This window comes from Carassius auratus, chromosome 18, assembly GCF_003368295.1.
Source record: "Carassius auratus strain Wakin chromosome 18, ASM336829v1, whole genome shotgun sequence".
NCBI classification, from domain to species: domain Eukaryota; kingdom Metazoa; phylum Chordata; class Actinopteri; order Cypriniformes; family Cyprinidae; genus Carassius; species Carassius auratus.
Genome location: NC_039260.1, coordinates 20,568,476 through 20,589,898, shown reverse-complemented (window position 1 = coordinate 20,589,898; position 21,423 = coordinate 20,568,476). Strand labels below are relative to the sequence as shown.

At 39.2% G+C, this 21,423-nt stretch overlaps 1 protein-coding gene across 2 annotated transcripts; it reads right to left on the bottom strand.

The window, feature by feature from the left end:
- Window positions 1-944: 944 nt before the first annotated feature.
- Window positions 945-21,423, bottom strand: dact3b (dishevelled-binding antagonist of beta-catenin 3b). 2 transcript variants are annotated; one of them, XM_026287959.1, is made up of 4 exons: window positions 20,857-21,423; window positions 15,254-15,389; window positions 14,963-15,055; window positions 945-2,508 (listed from the first exon to the last, which is right to left on the bottom strand). In XM_026287959.1, the coding sequence occupies exons 1-4, from the start codon at window positions 21,064-21,066 to the stop codon at window positions 1,178-1,180; spliced, it is 1,770 nt and encodes a 589-aa protein (XP_026143744.1). In that variant the 5' UTR covers window positions 21,067-21,423; the 3' UTR covers window positions 945-1,177. The 2 variants fall into 2 exon arrangements, with proteins under 2 accessions (XP_026143744.1, XP_026143743.1); XM_026287958.1 differs by lacking the exon at window positions 945-2,508 and adding an exon at window positions 11,478-14,504.

The following is a 21,423-nucleotide window of genomic DNA, read 5'->3' as shown; positions in this document are numbered from 1 at the left end:
TGGCCTCTTTAAAATGCTAAGCTAATGAGAATCAATTTCTCTTCATGCTGCAGATTGCTCTGAGTTCCTAGTAATTCCTGTTTGCTTGTGGAAAGTCCCAGACATTTTGGACTGCATGATGTTATCATCATGAACATAGTGTTAAAACGTCATTGCAAGCCACACTCTTCACAGTTCAAGCCCTGGCTTGAGGTCCTTTCCTGATCTTGTTTACCTCCCTCTTCTTAAAATGGCTTTATTTAGCAGGGAAAGCTACAATATATAGCAGTATTGTTAAAAATATAAGATTTATGAGCATGCCTTAGAACTTAAAGCTGAAGAAAGGGATTTATAAACATACACAGTCATTCTTAAAGGGATAGTTCACCCAAAACTATAAATTCTGTCATTTACTCACCTTCATGTCATTCACATGCAGAACAAATATTTTAAATAAAGTTGGTGATCAAACAGTTTTGGTGGCCATTGACTTTGTTGTATGGACTAAATACTATGTGATCCTTTTGTGCTCCACAAAAGAAAGTCATATAGGTTTGAAATGACACGAGGGTAAGTAAATGATGCCAAAATCTTCATTTTTTTGTACAAACTAATTCATGTAATCATATAATATTGTAATGGGTTTGGTGTGCTTAGTGGGTTTGATTTGTATCTTGTCCTTGCATCTCATCAAATATTTTATTAACAAGAAGAAAGATACTATAATCCCAGAGGTAAAAATAAGGAAATCAAGATGCTGCAAAAAAAAGAATTTTTTTTTTTTTAAATGAAATTAAAAACAAGTGTATATATCTGGTTTAAGTCTGACATCACGTCACAGTTTCTAAGTCTTAATGCTCTATCAGATCCCAAAAGCAAGCAACAAACAGTGCTGATATACACCCACAGTTTGCTGTAGAACTACTAAAAAAAACATGATCCTAACCTCACACATTTTTTCTAAATAAATAAAATATTGTTACCCATAACTTTTTGAGGCCAGAGACTGTACACTGTGAGTTATGTGCTATAAATGAGTACTCATAAATAACTGTTGGCACAGTATTCTCATTTGAAATGGAGTACAGGCTTGGACCCAAAATCAGTATTCAGTACACCACATATAATGTAAGAGTATTACATAAAGCTCTCAAATGAATTTTAAAGGATAAATGGGCAGAGATGTTCATGGCCAGACTCAGACCGTGGTCATGAGTTTGAGGGAGCCTGAACGAAATCGCATAATCTTCTTTTTGAGCGCATGTGAGGCCTTAATCTTGACCACGGCATTGGAGGGATTCTGAGAAGAAGAAAGGGACGGGGTCAAGCGAGGGGGCAGTTGCTGAGGCCAGACCAGCCCTCCGCTCTCATCTGAGTCACTAGACACCGAACTGTTTCCTGGAGAGAAGGTCTCACTCAGACTGGAGTTGGACCCATCGGTCGGTGCAGTAGCGGCCTCTTGCACCTTCAGGTCCTGCTCCAAAAATTGAACGGTGCGTTTGGCGGGTAACTGATTTAGTCTGAAATCATTAACCTCTTCTCTGAATATCCCGTCATCTTCTTCTTGACTGAGGTCTGCCGAGGAGCACCACAGCCGCTGATTAGATGGATACAGTTCGTCGCTATGATGCTTGCCCATGTCCCGTCCCACAGTATAATATTTGTGCTCTGGTTGGGCGGTCCACCCTTGAGATACGCAATTGTCTTCTGACCGAGAGCGGGTGGTCGACTTCGTTTGGCTATCTCCTTGAGTTGTCCACCTTTCCTCTGGACTCCTTCTGGCTAGGGACCAAAGAAGAGCCCACTTTTGGGATGGAGTGGGCTGGTGCTGCTCATGGGACTCAGCAGCTGACAACGTAGGTACGCAGGTGTGATTGCAGCAGGTGTGAATATGGGGTTTCATTGTATCTGTCATTGTGGTACGGCGTTCGCTGTAAACCGGTGGATGCCGAGGAGAGTCGTTGCTGCTGGTGTGGACTTCTTCGACTCCATACTGATCAATTTCCAAGGAGGATTCTGGCTCTTCACTGCTTAGGGAAGTTGGTCCAGCTTGGGCACTGGGAAGGTTGATGTAATATCCATCTTGGGATTCACGCTCATTCTCTTCCTCAGAGAGAGTTACCCATTCCTGCCACTCAAACTGTGGGTAACTTGGTGGGTATGTGTGTAAGTCATGCCACTGATCGGGATCAGATCTGAGTTCTGCTGTAGATCTGAGATGCCTTCGCTGCAAGAGTCCCAGGATGTACGTCTCCACACGCATTGCCTGCTGGATGTCTTCTTCCGTTGGGCCATCTTCTATCTTCACAGCAGGATCTGCCTCAGCATCAGAAGTGAGGCTCATCTCTGGAGTCAGGCTTTCATCAGCTATCTGATCTGTAACCCACTGAGGACTTTCTTCATCTTCTTCTTCCTCCTCTATTCCCTCCGCAATACCCTCCAGTGGGGGGTACGGGGCAGAAAATGAGCGGGGCATGGGGACATGTACTGTGGGCTCCATATAACCCTCCCAGTCCAGCATGTAGGCATCTGTCAGCAGGTGAGAAATACTATTATGAGAGAAACTGAAAGCAGGTGAGAGAAACTATTTATATACCAGTTTTTTTCTTTTTTTTTCTGACACCAAGAATGCACAAGTATGATGATCCCCTTACAAAGGACAGCCTTTCTTAAAAGGCAGCTAAGGCCAGTGGTGCCCAACCCTGTTCCTGGAGATCTACCTATCTGCAGAGTTAATTTCCAACCCTGTTTCAGCACACCTGCCTGTAATTATCAAGTACCCCTGAACATCTTAATTAGCTGGTTAAGCTGTGTTTGATCAGGTTTGGAGCTGAACTTTGTAGGAAGGTGGATCTCCAGGACCATTGTTGGGCACCACTGGCTAAGGCTATATATGGGTTGCCAGGTGCAGTTTTCCAGTGAAGTTGGGGTACTGTTAAGCTGTTGCTGCTATTGTTTTCCTGAGGGTAAAATGTTTATATTTGCATGAAAGGCTTATATTTAAATATTTTACCCATTTTTTTAGGGATGTAACGAGTCACTCAACTCACAATTCGATTCGATTCACAATTTTGAGTTCTCGATTCACAATTATTTAATGAGATTTTAGACAAATTACGAATTAAACGTCCTTTTATTATTGCTTGGACAAAATACAGCACATTTTGTCAAATTGAAATACAACACTATAATAATATACTTATATAGCCCTTTCATATCATTGCTCTTTTTATGGTTTTGATTACTTCTTTTCATTTGTAAGTTGCTTTGAATAAGATCATTGTCTAAATAAAAAAAAATATATATATATATATATAATGTAAATGTAAATAAATAAACTAAATTTAAGTTTTAAAACAAGCCCCAAATCAAATAAATAACAAAAATAAAATAAATCTCTTCATATGAACAAAATAAGTATAAATAATTAAATATATTTGTCTGTGCTCTTTCCATTTAAAAGGAGAGGCAACCACTGCATTTAATCATGATCCAAACAAAGATGCTGCATACATGAAACATGAGCAGTTTTTAATCTAAATTAAATTGTTCCTGTAGCTCAACTGGTAGAGCATTGCGTTAGCAAGCGCAAAGTTGGGGATTTGAAGATTGTTAGCCTGAATGCAATGTAAATCGCTTTTTTTATTGTATAATTTAAACATTTTAAGCAAAAACAGAATGATTTGATTTCAGTTTTGTGAAACTACATACAAATATCTACATGAAACAGAAACAGCAGATGAGCTGAACGAGAATGTGCTGCTTAAAGCGTTTCCTTGGTTTCTGCTGTAAAGCAGGGCTGCCTGCCCTTATGAAATTTAATAGTATGCATTATACAGAGGCAAGATGAAGAGGAAAAAATACCATCAAACTTTTCTCAAGACAGTAAGCTCCCCTCAGACATACATTCATATAAACTTGAATCGTGATTTGTTTAACATCTCAACCATTTTGAATCGTCACGTAGTTGAATTGATTTTCAACTGGCTCGTGGTTCATCGTTACAACCCTACATTTTATAGCCTTTCAATGACAAAACTGTGCCAGATAATGGGTTTCGAGGTGCACAGGTAGGAAGCCTTTAAAGTCCTGAGAGCTCTCTTATGAAAACATGTTTATGATTAATGTTATATAGTGATCAGGATAACCGAAAAATAGCCAAGAACTCACAGTGCCTTGTAAACCAGTCCAAAAGACAAAAAAAGAAAAAAAAAAGATTTAAATACTTGAAGAAAGTCCGTACACGGGGAGGGGGTGGGGGTTTGGGGGGGGGAGTATTAAAGCTATTATTTATCGGCTATTGACCGTATGGCTACTGGGGTGTTTATGAACAAAAACAAACTTGGTCACCAGGAACCAGTGTCGGAAACCTCCGAAACATTCTTGCACAAAACAAACCAATATATAACCATTTCCTGTCATAGCTAATCAAAAACAGCAGTGCACAGTTCACTATGTTAACATGCACTAATTTTCACTAATAAAAATTAATCCAGTTTTAATTCAGATTCTGGAAGTTGTGTTTATATGAGCACTAAATCTTGCAATCCTATTCACATATATATTCATATGCACATGCACCAGTTGCAAACAAAACTTTAATTGCATGAAACAGAGAAAGCCACTACAAGAATGTTGCAATCGTCCTATCTGTAAGCCCCCCCCCCACTTAGTTAAAGTTGCGAACTCGGACAAACAGTGTTGCTAACTGTCTTACAATGACAGCTGTCAGTGTGAAAACCTTTATATCTTTTGATAAATTTTGGACACAGAAAGACCACCGTTCAAGAGCAACTTAAATATTCAAAGGAGAGATATGGAATATTTTAAAATTAATATGATAATGTGTGAGTATTAATTTGCAAGCGAGGTGTAATGATAGGCATTCTATTGAGTAACCACAAGGTGGCAGTATAGCCTTTCCTTCTGTGTGATGCTTATGTTGTAGATAGACGAACAAGCAGACAGAAAGTTGTTGGACATACCATGTTGAGGATGTCTATAAAATAAAAATATAGCTTGCTGCTCATAGAAGCTAGCAGCACAAATGTTCATGCGTGACTTCTTGAATAACAGAAGGCCGAACATTACATGGTACCAGGACTGGGGTCAGGAAAAGAACTGATGCAAGATGGACGCAGTAAAACCACCAACTCCGCTGAAAATGACGGGGAATGTGGATGCGAACTGGCGAACCTTCAAGCAACAATTTCAGCTCTACATTGCCGCGGTTGGAGTTGATCGTCGGGCGGAAGAAAGAAAAATAGCCCTTTTGCTAACCATTGCAGGAGCGGAGGCTATTGAAGTATTCAACACCTTTGTGTATAATGAACCCGACGATAAAGACAAGTTTGACGAGGTCCTAAAGAAGTTTGATGAACACTGTCTTTCGAAGAAAAATGAAACATACGAGAGATATGTATTTCGTTCTCGTCTCCAACAGCCTGGTGAGTCGTTTGATAATTATCTCACCGATCTCAAAATAAAAGCTCAGTCCTGCAACTTTGGTGATCTAAAAAACTCAATGATAAGGGATCAGATTGTTTATGGGACAAATGAAAAGAAGCTAAGAGAAAAGCTGTTGAGGGAAGCGGATCTCACACTGGCAAGTGCAATAAAAATATGTCAAGCTAATGAGCTGGCAAAGCAACATGCTCTTACTTTTCAAGCGGTGCCATATGACCAAGAAAGCGAGTCCGTGAATGTAGTGAAAATGAAAGGAAAATCACAGTTCAAGTTCAAACAAAAAGACAAAAAGAGAGACGATGATCAAACACAGTTTGACTGTAAGAAGTGTGGTGAAACGCACAGACCGAGACAATGCCCTGCATTTGGAAAAACATGTGCAAAGTGTAAAAAGCAAAATCACTATGCGAAAATGTGTCATACCAGAAAAAAAATACACATAGTGCAGAATGACACAGATGGGAGTCATCGAGCGAGTGGAAGAGCCCACAGACTGGGTAAATTCCATCACATGTGTTAAAAAAAGAAACTCCCCTGAGTTACGTGTCTGCCTAGATCCTAAAGATTTGAATGAAAATATTAAAAGAGAACATTATCAAATCCCAAAGAGAGAAGAAATTCTGAGTGACATGGCCGGTGCAAAGTACTTCAGCAAATTAGACGCCTCGCATGGATTTTGGCAGCTGAAACTGGACCCAGAAAGCAGCAGGTACACCACCTTTAACACACCATTTGGGCGTTACTGTTTTCTGAGGCTTCCATTTGGCATCAAGTCAGCGCCAGAGATCTTTCACAGAGCTATGGAGTCAATCATAGAGGGTCTGGAAGGAACACGAGTGTACATTGATGACATAGTTGTCTGGGGAAACACAAAACAACAACATGATGAGAGACTTGAGAAGCTGTTACAGAGAGTGAAAAAGTATGGACTAAAACTAAAAAGAGAGAAATGTCTTGTTGGAGTGACAGAAATGACATTCTTAGGAGACAAGCTCACAGCAAACGGCGTGCTTCCAGACAAAACAAAAGTGCAAGCCATACTGAATATGCCAGCTCCAACTGATAAAAAAGGAGTTTTGCGAGCAATGGGGATGGTAAACTTTCTGGGTAAGTTCATTCCCAACCTCTCCTCAAAAACGAAATGCCTCAGAGAACTGCTGCATCACAACGTTGCATTTGAGTGGACCACAAAACATGAAAAAGAATGGAAAGAACTGAAGAGAACTGTGACTGCTGAACCAGTTTTAACCTACTTTGATCCAACAAAACCAACCAAAGTCTCCACTGATGCATCAAAAGACGGACTAGGAGCCGTATTGCTACAAATGAATGAAGAAAAATGGCAACCTGTAGCATATGCATCAAGATCGATGACTGAGACTGAAAAACGCTATGCTCAGATTGAGAAGGAGACGCTGGGCCTAGTGTTTGGGTGTGGGAAATTTCACACTTATGTTTATGGACTGCCCACATTCACAGCAGAAACTGATCATAAACCACTCATATCAATCCGTAAAAAGAATCTCAATGACATGTCGCCCAGAATCCAACGTATGATGATGACATTGCAGCGCTATGACTTTGACCTAATATACACGCCAGGTAAATACATAGTGCTTGCTGACACACTTTCTAGAGCACCAGAACTCAACAGTGGCACAGCTGAGAACACCGCAGCAGAAGATATTGAAATACACATCAACATGGTCACTGCCTCACTGCCTGCATCAGACACCATACTGCAGCAGATTGTTAAAGAGACAGCAAAAGACTCCATGTTACACAAAGTGTCTCACTGTGTAAACAACGGCTGGTCAAAAGGAGTTTGCCCACAGTTTTTCCCGGTGCGGGCAGAGCTGTGTATGTCAAAAGGACTCCTGCTGAGAAAGAACAGGATTGTTATCCCACAGACCATGCGCAAGGACATGCTTCAACGTCTTCATGAAGGACACCTGGGAGTGGAAAAATGTAAGAGAAGAGCACGTGAAGCCATCTACTGGCCAGGTATCAACAAAGACATAGAGGAAATGATTGAGAAATGTGACATCTGCCTCAGACACCACTACAAACAAGTCAAGGAGCCAATGCTGGTGGCTGACCTTCCCACTGCCCCTTGGCAAAAGGTGGGCACAGATTTATTTCATCTGTATGGCAAGGATTATCTTCTTGTTATAGACTATTACTCGAACTACCCTGAGATTGCGCAACTCTCCAGCACCACCGCACAGTCTGTTATAGTGCACATGAAAGGGTTCTTTGCCAGACACGGAATCCCACAATGTGTTGTGAGTGACAACGGTCCGCAGTATGACTGTGGAGAGTTTAAAGAGTTTGCGAAGTACTACGGATTCAAGCATGTTACCTCAAGCCCATTGTACCCACAAGCCAATGGTCAGGCTGAAAAGGGAGTACAAATTGTTAAGAGACTACTGAAGAAAGCCAAGGACGGTAAGACTGATCCTCACCTTGCTTTACTTAGCTACAGAGCTGCACCTCTGGAGTGTGGAGCGTCCCCTGCTGAGCTGCTTATGTGTCGCAAGCTCCGCACCACGCTACCACAATTGCAACCAGGACGAGACAATAACAACTGGATTAACAACAAAAAGAGACTCAAAATCAGACAAAAAATGGCCTATGACAGAGCTACAAAAAGTCTGGAACCTCTTTGTGAAAAGGACACTGTGAGAATCGAGGGACCTAATTGCTGGGACAGAAAAGCGACCGTGCTCAGTGAAGTCGGACCTAGATCTTACGTTGTGGAAACAGAGGATGGACAAAAAGTGAGGAGAAACAGGAGGAGTCTGTTAAAGACTCATGAGGACACTGACAAACACGGTGAAACTGAATCTGAAAAACAAAATGATACACCGAATGCACACCAAGCTGAGCCTAATACCACAGCCTCTCAAATGACTGAACCAATCAGAAGGTCTACTAGACCTAGAAAACCACCTGAGAGACTTATTGAAAAAGTATAATGCTTTACATTGTTGTTTAGAGTAGAGTGCCTTGTTATTGTTAACATTTTGACTTTTTGCATGTTCGTAAGGCTTTATTACAAGCAAAGTTAAAAGTTAAGTTAAAAAAAAAAAGAGCTGTTTAGTTAACCTTTGTTTTATAACTTTGGAAAGGGGATGTAATGATAGGCATTCTATTGAGTAACCACAAGGTGGCAGTATAGCCTTTCCTTCTGTGTGATGCTTATGTTGTAGATAGACGAACAAGCAGACAGAAAGTTGTTGGACATACCATGTTGAGGATGTCTATAAAATAAAAATATAGCTTGCTGCTCATAGAAGCTAGCAGCACAAATGTTCATGCGTGACTTCTTGAATAACAGAAGGCTGAACATTACACGAGGGTTTACAGATCACAATGCAAGCGGGAAAAGCCTCATGTTACGTTCGTCACGATCTCAGACAACAACAACCCGGATCAATGCTGTTTATCTGTCACAGGGTGCGATTACATTAATTTACATTTAACCAGTTTATTATAAGAGATAGTAAAATGTAAACCTTCATTTATGTTTTTATTTTTTTGTCCTACACTGTACACGACGTGAGAACAGTCCGCTATTTAGATTTGTACGCTAAAATGCATGGACTAACTAACTTTTAACGTTAGCTAGTTTTGGCCAGAGATACCTTGCTAAAGCACACACATCTACGTCTAGCCTTTTTCATGCTGACAACTTAAATGCTGTAATATTTGTTTTGTTTCTAGTCAGATTTGTTCCACTGTTAAAAGAATGTTCTGGATCAAATACAACATAGTTGATTGCCACAGAAAGTAGTTTTGGCTGTTTGTAAATTCGGACAAAAACGCAGTTACACACTTATGGAAGCCATATTGTGAATGTAGGCTTCCACACCAAAATAAATGTTAACAACAAACTGCATCAAAGGTGCACACATAACAATTAATGTAAACTTTCGATGTGTTTTATTTTGTTCTTCGCGTTTGTAAAATGCCTGCTGCTCATGAGCTTGACTAACAAGTAAGGGCCAGTAAAGAGTGAGTGTTAAAACTGAATTTGGCAAGCTAGTGCTGAGATTCCCAGCCATGAGCTGTGGCTTTTGGTGTATATGGGTGAGTTTCGAGGCCATATATGTATTCACCTGCAGCTGCTTAAAAAAAAACACTTTCTGTTTCTGACATAAATCAACACAGAATTAATGGCCAATTCATATATTGTTACAAAGTAATCAATTATTCTGGACACTTTAGTTACCTCAGCAAATAAACATGAACGATCATCTCTTTCACTTTACTTCTAGTTATATCAGCAAATAAACATGAACGATCAACTCTTTCTCTTTACTTCTATGAATACCATAAATCATGGCAAACTTATGGCTAAACATTGATTTTGAAAACCATTGTTAAATTATTTTAAAGCCAAAATGTTTTCTGAATATGGGTTAGCAACCTAACTGCACTTACAAGTCTAAATATAATAGCACTCCATGGCAACTGAAAACAAAAGCTGAGCAATGAACATAGAAAATGAAAAGATTTGACTGCTGTATTAAATTTAGACCTGCTCATATTACATCATATTTTATTTGTACACATTTTTGCTCATTATAACCAATCACAAGGTTCTATTGAGCTTAGGAATGCAGTGGCCAATCAGAGGCATTCAGATTAGATTTGCATTATGCATTCATTATAATGCCTTAAGGATACCATTATAATGTTTTATAAATATGGGCTTTATAGAAAGTGTTACCAAATAAATTTTTATCTTAGAATTAGGTTTTCTCAATGGTAACAAAGACAAGACAAAAATATATGTCAGATTTTATTTGTTGATTGATTGATTGAAAGGAGAGCTATTTAGGGGGAGCTTTGACACAATTCAAACAATGTATATAATATGCTTTTGACCATATTTTAACCACTTCTATAAGTGTATAACTAAGTTAGTATAACTAATCTTATTCTGTATAAAAATTGCAAATATAAAATAAAGATATAAAGGTTTTAACACCCATCTGGAAATTATGAACTTTCTTTTTTCTGGTATTTGTTTTATCTTCTGTTTTAAAGGCACAATACATAAGATTTCATGCAATTGTGTATTTATGCTATGCCAAAAATTCCCAAGGATTTGTAAATCCAGAGAAATTCCCACTTTAATTAACAATGACTCATCCCTGGTCATTATCCCCTATCAATGATGTAATATCCCTTATAATCAGTTACCGCTTGTAGAAACGATAGCAACACACAGACATAAATGCTGTAGGCTACAGTTAAACTACATTCATTATGGCTGTCAAAAATAAAATGAAAAGTGTTGACTGCAGCATTAAATGCAAATCTAATCTATGCTGCACCATGATTTTGTTTCCCTCTTTTACAGTGTTGAACATTATAACCAATCACACACGAGTCTGCTGAGTTTATGAATGCATCCGAGAACTTCCTCCTTTATAGCGACATCAAGCTTTGCCTTTGTTATTGTTTTGAAAATGCAACCTCTGGTGATGAAAATGTAATTCTAACTGTAGAGTGACAAGTGAAAGCGAAGTGACGTGTGGCCAAGTATGGTGACCCATACCCAGAATTTGTACTCTGCATTTAACCCATCCAAGTATGCACACACACACACACACACATGCACGCACGCACACACACACACACACAGTAGTGAACACAAACACCCAGTTAGCAGTTTGGTACCTTGCTCAAAGGTCTCACCTCAGTCGTGCTATTAAAGGTGGAGAGAGTGCTGGTCATCCACTCCCACACCCCCCCCCACCTACAATCCTTGCTGGACCTGAGTCTCAAACCTGCGACTTTCAAGTTATAAGTCCGACTCTCTATCCATTAGGCCATGACAGCCCCAGATTTTAAGGACCTGTCTAGGATAATTGTATTTTTCATTCAAAAACAGGGAACAAATATGCCATCTTTACACCATTTCTGTCGAGTCCTACATAGCAGATGTATTAAATTACATAAATAAATACATATACAATAAAAAACGATTTTGCTACATCACTTCAAATCACACTCACGGATGACTATGAATATGTTTATTTACAACATGCAATGTGCAGGAACATTTTCAAAGACCACATGAAAATCTTTAAAATACACTGTGAGCATGAAATCAGAAATGGTGAAGAATTATTTTCAGGAAAGGCATATTTTAACACACTCCACACTGGAATCTATTTCCACTGTACAGCACAGGTAAAGGAGTTTGTCTGTGTAGCAGCAAGAAAATGACATTTCCCAAGTCCTCCAATGCACTAGGTGGCGCCAGTAAAGAAGCTATGTGACATCAAAGTTCATACAGTATAAATACTAACCAATTACTATAAATGTTGAAAAATTTCAGTACACTACAAATGCATTTTAACAAACATGCTACAAAATATTCATCAAGCTGACTTCATTTTTATGAATGGATAAGGTATGTGCAAACTAGAGACAACACCTGGGACATGGCAGGCAAAGTGGTACGTAGTACTGATAAAGATGCCTCCATTAGCACTCCAGGAAAATCCTGTCATGTGTGTAAGTCTTGACAATGGCCTCTTTAAAATGCTAAGCTAATGAGAATCAATTTCTCTTCATGCTGCAGATTGCTCTGAGTTCCTAGTAATTCCTGTTTGCTTGTGGAAAGTCCCAGACATTTTGGACTGCATGATGTTATCATCATGAACATAGTGTTAAAACGTCATTGCGAGCCACACTCTTCACAGTTCAAGCCCTGGCTTGAGGTCCTTTCCTGATCTTGTTTACCTCCCTCTTCTTAAAATGGCTTTATTTAGCAGGGAAAGCTACAATATATAGCAGTATTGTTAAAAATATAAGATTTATGAGCATGCCTTAGAACTTAAAGCTGAAGAAAGGGATTTATAAACATACACAGTCATTCTTAAAGGGATAGTTCACCCAAAACTATAAATTCTGTCATTTACTCACCTTCATGTCATTCACATGCAGAACAAATATTTTAAATAATGTTGGTGATCAAACAGTTTTGGTGGCCATTGACTTTGTTGTATGGACTAAATACTATGTGATCCTTTTGTGCTCCACAAAAGAAAGTCATGTAGGTTTGAAATGACACGAGGGTAAGTAAATGATGCCAAAATCTTCATTTTTTTGTACAAACTAATTCATGTAATCATATAATATTGTAATGGGTTTGGTGCGCTTAGTGGGTTTGATTTGTATCTTGTCCTTGCATCTCATCAAATATTTTATTAACACGAAGAAAGATACTATAATCCCAGAGGTAAAAATAAGGAAATCAAGATGCTGCAAAAAAAAAATAATTTTTTTTTTCTTAAAATGAAATTAAAAACAAGTGTATATATCTGGTTTAAGTCTGACATCACGTCACAGTTTCTAAGTCTTAATGCTCTATCAGATCCCAAAAGCAAGCAACAAACAGTGCTGATATACACCCACAGTTTGCTGTAGAACTACTAAAAAAACATGATCCTAACCTCACACATTTTTTCTAAATAAATAAAATATTGTTACCCATAACTTTTTGAGGCCAGAGACTGTACACTGTGAGTTATGTGCCATAAATGAGTACTCATAAATAACTGTTGGGACAGTATTCTCATTTGAAATAGAGTACAGGCTTGGACCCGAAATCAGTATTCAGTACACCACATATAATGTAAGAGTATTACATAAAGCTCTCAAATGAATTTTAAAGGATAAATGGGCAGAGATGTTCATGGTTCAGACTCAGACCGTGGTCATGAGTTTGAGGGAGCCTGAACGAAATCGCATAATCTTCTTTTTGAGCGCATGTGAGGCCTTAATCTTGACCACGGCATTGGAGGGATTCTGGGATGAAGAAGGGGACGGGGTCAAGCGAGGGGGCAGTTGCTGAGGCCAGACCAGCCCTCCGCTCTCATCTGAGTCACTAGACACCGAACTGTTTCCTGGAGAGAAGGTCTCACTCAGACTGGAGTTGGACCCATCGGTGGGTGCAGTAGCGGCCTCTTGCACCCTCAGGTCCTGCTCCACAAATTGAACGGTGCGTTTGGCGGGTAACTGATTTAGTTTGAAATCATTAACGTCTTCTCTGAATATCCCGTCATCTTCTTCTTGACTGAGGTCTGCCGAGGAGCACCACAGCCGCTGATTAGATGGATACAGTTCGTCGCTATGATGCTTGCCCATGTCCCGTCCCACAGTATAATATTTGTGCTCTGGTTGGGCGGTCCACCCTTGAGATACGCAATTGTCTTCTGACCGAGAGCGGGTGGTCGACTTCGTTTGGCTATCTCCTTGAGTTGTCCACCTTTCCTCTGGACTCCTTCTGGCTAGGGACCAAAGAAGAGCCCACTTTTGGGATGGAGTGGGCTGGTGCTGCTCATGGGACTCAGCAGCTGACAACGTAGGTACGTAGGTGTGATTGCAGCAGGTGTGAATATGGGGTTTCATTGTATCTGTCATTGTGGGACGGCGTTCGATGTAAACCGGTGGATGCCTAGGAGAGTCGTTGCTGCTGGTGTGGACTTCTTCGACTCCATACTGATCAATTTCCAAGGAGGATTCTGGCTCTTCACTGCTTAGGGAAGTTGGTCCAGCTTGGGCACTGGGAAGGTTCATGTAATATCTATCTTGGGATTCACGCTCATTCTCTTCCTCAGAGAGAGTTACCCATTCCTGCCACTCAAACTGTGGGTAACTTGGTGGGTATGTGTGTAAGTCATGCCACTGATCGGGATCAGATCTGAGTTCTGCTGTAGATCTGAGATGCCTTCGCTGCAAGAGTCCCAGGATGTACGTCTCCACACGCATTGCCTGCTGGATGTCTTCTTCCGTTGGGCCATCTTCTATCTTCACAGCAGGATCTGCCTCAGCATCAGAAGTGAGACTCATCTCTGGAGTCAGGCTTTCATCAGCTATCTGATCTGTAACCCACTGAGGACTTTCTTCATCTTCTTCTTCCTCCTCTATTCCCTCCGCAATACCCTCCAGTGGGGGGTATGGGGCTGAAAATGAGCGGGGCATGGCGACATGTACTGTGGGCTCCATATAACCCTCCCAGTCCAGCATGTAGGCATCTGTCAGCAGGTGAGAAATAAACTATTTATATACCAGGGTTTTTCAAAATTTCATAAACTGTTTTAACATACTGTTTATGATTAATGTTATATAGTGATCAGGATAACCGAAGAATAGCTAGGAACTTGCAGCGCCTTCTAAACCAGTCCAAAAAAGGTGCGAAGACAAAAACAATAAAAAATTAAACAAAAACAGGGGAACACTTGAAGAAAATCTGTACACTATAAAAAAGGGGGAAAAAAGTAATACAATTTGGGATAGGGTCATTGGGATAGTTTTGAGCTATTATTGATTGGCTATTGACTATATGCCTATTGGGATGTTTCAATAACCAGACCTGGCAACCCTGGCTTATGCTTTATTGCAGGAACTGTTATACAGTGAGGGAAAGAAAGTAAGAATTATATTATCAACACCACGAGTTTAGGTGTAAAATATGATTAAAGGAAACACTAACCCATAGATCTGGGCCTGTGACAGGACACACTGAGGTTTGGGGAGGAACAGGAACGCAGTGGAGGAGACAGACTTTCAATTTGCTCATAAAACCCTGAGGGATAAGATAAATCGAAATATTATTTACATTTATCATTTATTAGATTTCATTGTTTTATTCACAATATCTGGATGTATGTTTCCGAAATTGATTTGTCAACTATTAATAAACATCAAGTATCTGACATCGGAATTTGCAAACAGTTTTGCAGAACACTACGAGGAATAAATGATTCATAGAGTGGTGGAGTACCTGAGCTTGAAGCGCTGGGACTGTCCAAATCCTCCTCTGTATTCTGCTCACATGTGAGTCCTGGATCCAACCTCAACTCACTGAGCTGCTGTTGCAGTGCCAGCATCAGCAGGCTGGGGGCGCCCTGGAGTTTGTTCTGCAGGGTATAACACAACAGTCAATACTGAAGGCAACTGGAAAAGATTTACCTACGCATCTCTGTAGTGCCATTTTGGAGAATATGAGCGGAACACAGGCAGCTTACACTCTCCTGTGCCAGCTGCGCCACAAAGATACGTTTTCTACGTGTATTTACGCTTTGACTTAAAAGAAAACAGCACATTCTTATGGCGCGGCTGACACAGAAGAGCATATGCTTCCTGTATTCAGCACATATTCTCCAAAATGGCACTACGGTGTTGTGGACAGACAATGAGGAGATAAATTGTTGAATAAATTCGTTATTTTCGTTTTATTCGCATACAAGTATTCTTGTCGCTTCATAACGTTACGGTTAAACCACTGATGGCAGATGGACTATTCTAATGATGCTTTTCATCGTTTTCTAGATTTTAACAGTGTAATTTACTTGGCAGTCTATGGGACAGTAACAAGCCTCCAGGTTTTCATCCAACATATATTCCGAAGACGAATAAAAGTTTTAGGAGTTTGGAACGACATTGTGGGAGAGTGATAAATGACAAGATTTTCATTTTGGGGTGGAGTATCCCTGCATTTGGCAGACACATTTACAATCAAGGTCTACATTTTTCAGTTCATGCACTTCCTGAGAATCAATCCTGTAACTTTAAGATTGGGAGAGCTAGCGTGTTACTGTCTGAGCTACAGGAATGCAATAACACAATAAGAGTGAAAGGTTGGAAATCAGTGATTTTACAGCCCCCAGAACTGGTTCCTAGTAAATATAAAAAATAGTAATGATATGTAAAACATTAACATTAGAATAATCAGAATTTGTGTGGCAACAAACAGATATACTGTAAGAAGGCTTGGATATGCAGCTTCAAGCATGTAGCACATGTGTTTTTGTGTGCATGTATGTACCCTGTGTAGTGTGTGCTCGTGCGCACCACTGCCAGTAGTTATGTAACTCAACGGCAAAAGCACAAAAACCTGGAACATCAATAATTTACCAAAGATGGGAGAGATACTGTTGTACTTGCTATTTTTTGATCCTGTGCTTCTGGTTTTGTTTCAGGACCTAGTTTCATGCACTCGGGAGCTAATAATTCATCTATAAAACCCACTCTGGCTGGCACCATGTCTTAAGTGAACCTGTGTTTAATGGCATCTGGGGTTTATTTAAGTTTTGTTCATGGTTTAGTTTGTCCAGATTTTATCCAGTCATCACTGTATGTTCTACACCTGGCCTGAATCACCACTCAGAGTGAATTTTTGGGTTTTTTGTTATATTTTGCTAGTAAATGACGCAAATGTGGTTTAGTTTGGCTCATTATTTTAACCGCTTTCTCTATTTACAGGTCAGTGCTGTTCTCTACTTATTATTTTCCATAATAAAGGTTATAATGATGACAAAACCAACGTCTAGGTGCATGGATCCAAGACAGATGTGAGAAACAGACTTGCGAGAATGAAAATATTTTAGTTAATGCATTTCATTTTTAGCATACAATTTTTTTCATAAGATTTACAACAATTTAAGGTTGAGTCAGGTTATGTTTAAGAAATGTCTGGAATAGTTTGGGTTTATTAAACATGGAGGCTTGCCATGGTGTACAGTAATACAGGTTTACTTATATATATATATATATATATAATCAAATCTTCAAATATGATTCATAAGGCTTTTGAGGAATGTTAATGTGTTCATCTCCCACTCATCATTGTAGTGCATTGGATTAGCCTATCTGTTTTGCACCCTACAATAAAATACTACAGAGCTTTGATAATAAAACTATCAAAAACATAAAAATAAAAAAAACCTCAGCATTTGAATATCATTTTACTAAGACATATTATTGGGAATGACATCTAATATTAATATGCATAGGTAAGTAGTCTGTTATATTGTTATAAAAACTTAATTTACAATACAAGTTTCAAAATGTTTACATCTCTCTCTCTCTCTCTCTCACTCTCTTTCTCTCTCCTTGAGTGCGAAATCCATATTGTCATTTATAAAATGCCATAAAAGCCTAATTTTAGTGTACTTAAAATATTAAAATATTTTTTCTAAAAGTTCAATTAATATATATATATATATATATATATATATATATATATATATATATATATATATATATATATATATATATATATTAATACAATAAAATACAATAAAATGTTTACTATGATATCATATTTTAGACTTTACAGGGTTGAACTAATCCTTTAAGTGTGTAAATTAATTTTTATACATTTTTTGGTTGCATTGTTTAAACAAACAAAGAAATATGACTGCATTAGTTTCATTTTAAGTATGTGGAAAGAGCCGAGTCAGTTTAAAATCAAGTGGGAATAGAGCAAATTGGATTTCAAAAAGCAGAAGCCTCTCTGAAATTCTATTTGAACATTGGACGACTGCATCAGAGCTAAGTTCAAATCTGAGACAAATTCTTGTTTTTCCTTTACATTCCTGCAACAAACCATATCCTTTGAAATCTGCACAGAAGTATGTTTATTTTTCAAGACTAAAATAAGACTTAAAAGAACATAACTGTTCTTATAATTGCACATATAAAACCATGGCAACATGGTTTAGCTGAGGTCAGAGCTCAAGCACATGAGAAAAATGACAAGTTAAGAACTGAAAAACCAAGGAGGAGGACAGCGAGAGTGGAGCAGGTCTGCCAGATGTGAACAAAGACCCCAACCCCACTCAAAACATGACCCAGTCGTGATGATTTTAAAGCTAATATTGGCTATTCTCTGTAAAGTCTATGACTCAACCTCGTCTCATGTTCCCTTGGAGATCTTTATTCAGCTTCACGATTAACCGTCATGAGATGGTGTGACAGCATGCAGTCTATTTGATTATCAGAGAAACAGACAGGACCTGAGGGAGATCAGGCTGCTTGTGTATTCTCATTATCCGGCTGCCGTGAACGCCTTGCCTTTAATGTGCCAAAATGAGACACAACCAGCACCCCCATCGAACACACACACACACACACACACCACCCTGCCCCCACTATATCACCACACACACATCGATCTAACACTCCTAAAGTACAACATACATCACTAAACTGCACTAATTCATTTCTGAAGCACACATCCACACGAGTACAGGGGGGAAGCTTTGGCCTTGATAATTGATGTACAGTCGTTCGTTTGAACACATGTTGTATGTACAGACAAACTACTATAATGCAAACACTGCTAGGTTCTCAACAAAGCTGAACTACACACAAACCTGTAGTGTGGCAAACTGGTTTAAAGCACACGGATTGACATGAAACAACTGGGATGAGATGTAGGATTCCTCCCGGTTACATTGCTAATTATTTAATTATAGGGTGCATATGTAATTACATGTTACCAACAGGGCTGGTGTGAATAATCACTACAGCCTGAAGAGATAGAATCTGATTGTCTTTCTGTAACTGGTTAATTAACAGCTGAATAGATAGATAGATAGATAGATAGATAGATAGATAGATAGATAGATAGATAGATAGATAGATAGATAGATAGATAGATAGATAGATAGATAGATAGATAGATAGATAGATTAGTTGCACAGAATATGTGCTTTGCCCTTACACTTGGCCATATTCCATTTTTTCTTCTTCCAAATGCTCTTTGAAATAATCTTTCATGAATGCAGATAAGCAACACTCAGATACCAAAAGCCCTTGACTTCTGAATGATTCTAGAATCTATGATTCTTAAGAACCGGGCTATTATGAATTTGCTATTTATTTATGAGGTACCAATATATAAGTAATTTAATGCAAATGAATAAAATAACTGTGGCATTCATAGTCTGTAATCTCATTCATACATCCGTTAAAACAAAAAGTAGAATGGTTTTAGAATCGTGTCATGATACTCGACTTCAGATCGTGATGTGCCTAAAGAGTCCCACTCCTAACAGATCCTGAGTGAAAGGCTAAATGAATGTCGCTTTGGTGAGAGAAACTCTCATCAGTCGGCAGATTGAAGAATGTTTTCCGGTGGCCGCTGGAGCGGAGCGCGCGAGCCGCTGACAGCTCATTTGGGTGATGCGTCTCGAGCTCACCGCGTGCGTCCCGCGAGAGTCTGACTCATTAATATTCCGCTCCATGCGCCTTTTGTCTGATCCATCTATGGGGGGGAGAAACTCTGGGGAGAGAGAGGCTGCTTCTTATTTTATTTCTCTCACCGCCTTTATGGAAAACTGAGTTAGAGTGCGGTCCCGACCCTGAGGCACACTGATGGACAGGTAATGAAAGCACAGGAGGGAATATACTGTATTACTTTGATAAACACTATGACTCGGAGTCATTGACTCCCCAGCTACTTTTGAACGCGCAATACAGAGTTAAAGAAAATATAAATATCACCTAGTGTCCATCAGCGAATTGCAAGACTTTAAAAAAAAAAAAAAAAAAAAAAAAAGCTATAACTGTAATAATAATTGAATTACAACCTTGATATATAATATAATATAATATAATATAATATAATATAATATAATATAATATAATATAATATAATATAATATAATATAATATAACCTACAATGTTACCCTGGACCACAAAACAAGTCATTTTTATTTGAAAGTGAGATTTATACATCATCTGAAAGCTGAATAAATAAGCTTTCCATTGATGTGTGGTGTGATAGGACAACATTTGGGGACTATTTGAAAATCTGGAATCTGAGGGTGTAACAAAACTCTAAACACTGATAAAATCGCCTTTAAAGCAATGCATATTACTAATCAAAAAATAAGTTTTGATATATTTTTGGTAGTAAATTTACAAAATATCTTCATTAGAACATGATCTTTACTTAATGCCCTAATGATTTTGGGCACAAAATAAAAATTTACCATTTTGACTCATGCAGTGTATTTCTACTACTACATGCTACATATTGTAGTATAATATAATATAATATAATATAATATAATATAATATAATATAATATAATATAATATAATATAATATAATATAGCAGCAACGTTAATACAAATTTAGCTAAATAATTGAAAGGCTAGATAAAGTAGAAATTGATAAATCCACGCGAAACGAACAATGGATAGTTAAAGGTCTGTAGACCCCGCCCCTTTTCCTGAGTGCACATCAATCACAGCTGTCAAAAAGCATAGCCTACACTTGCTGTGAAAGGAAATTGCCTTTAATTATGCAGCACAACTGAAAGCTTGCATTAATGGCATTATAACGGCATGTTAGTGTTATAAAATATAGAACGGCACACTCGGTTTTCAGGTGCCAATTATGTAACACCAAAAAGTAACAAGCTTCTTGTTTTTGTGCACTCTTGCACACATGACTAGAAAAATAAAGACTGGCACGTCATTCCTAGTCATCTCTAAACTTTTCACAACACTTTACGTCCTAATACCCCCCCCCCCCCCCCCCCCCGCCTTTTTTAAAAGCAAGGTTTTCATCAGTGAACATGTCGCACCTACCAGCTGTCGTCTTAAAGTGATGTGCTCCTGCTCTCTGCTGCTGCGGGCCGGACCCACATCACCCCAAGCGGGGCATCCCGGCACGGAGTCCCCGAGGGACAGGGCACCGAGGACCAGGCTCTCCTGCCGCTGCTTCAGGATCTCCAGCTCACACAGCCACGTCAAACTGGCCTCCAGACGCTCTTTATTGCGACTGCGCTCTTCTTCCATCTTCAGAGGAACCCCGAGGTCCAGCAGGATGCTCCTCACCCTTCCCAGCAGAACAAAAGCAATCAATCTTTCAATATGATCTGCGTCAGCCTGATTCTGTTATAGCTGTGGACGTTTATCACGTTCAAAAGAGACAATTCCCATTTAGTTTGAGCGTTTTCCCTAACACGCGTCTCTGTTACTGCGGTCGGACAATATTTGGGGATCTCAATTTTGAGTCTTCCCCTCACGCCCCTCGCATTGCTGAACATTGAGGTGTTCCCTGCTCATTAGAATATCCCGCCCTGCCCGCTGTGATTGGTTTAAAGCTATCAGTCACCGCCCTCTCGTGGACTTCCCACACTCTAATTGGTCAGT

Excerpts from the sequence above, each read along its gene's own strand:
- dact3b (XM_026287959.1), bottom strand. The coding sequence starts at position 21,066 with ATGGAAGAAGAGCGCAGTCGCAATAAAGAGCGTCTGGAGGCCAGTTTG. Across the intron at positions 15,390-20,856 it reads TCACTTTAAGACGACAGCTG|AACAAACTCCAGGGCGCCCC; the intron begins GTAGGTGCGACA and ends TATACCCTGCAG. Across the intron at positions 2,509-14,962 it reads TCACAGGCCCAGATCTATGG|ATGCCTACATGCTGGACTGG; the intron begins GTTAGTGTTTCC and ends ACCTGCTGACAG.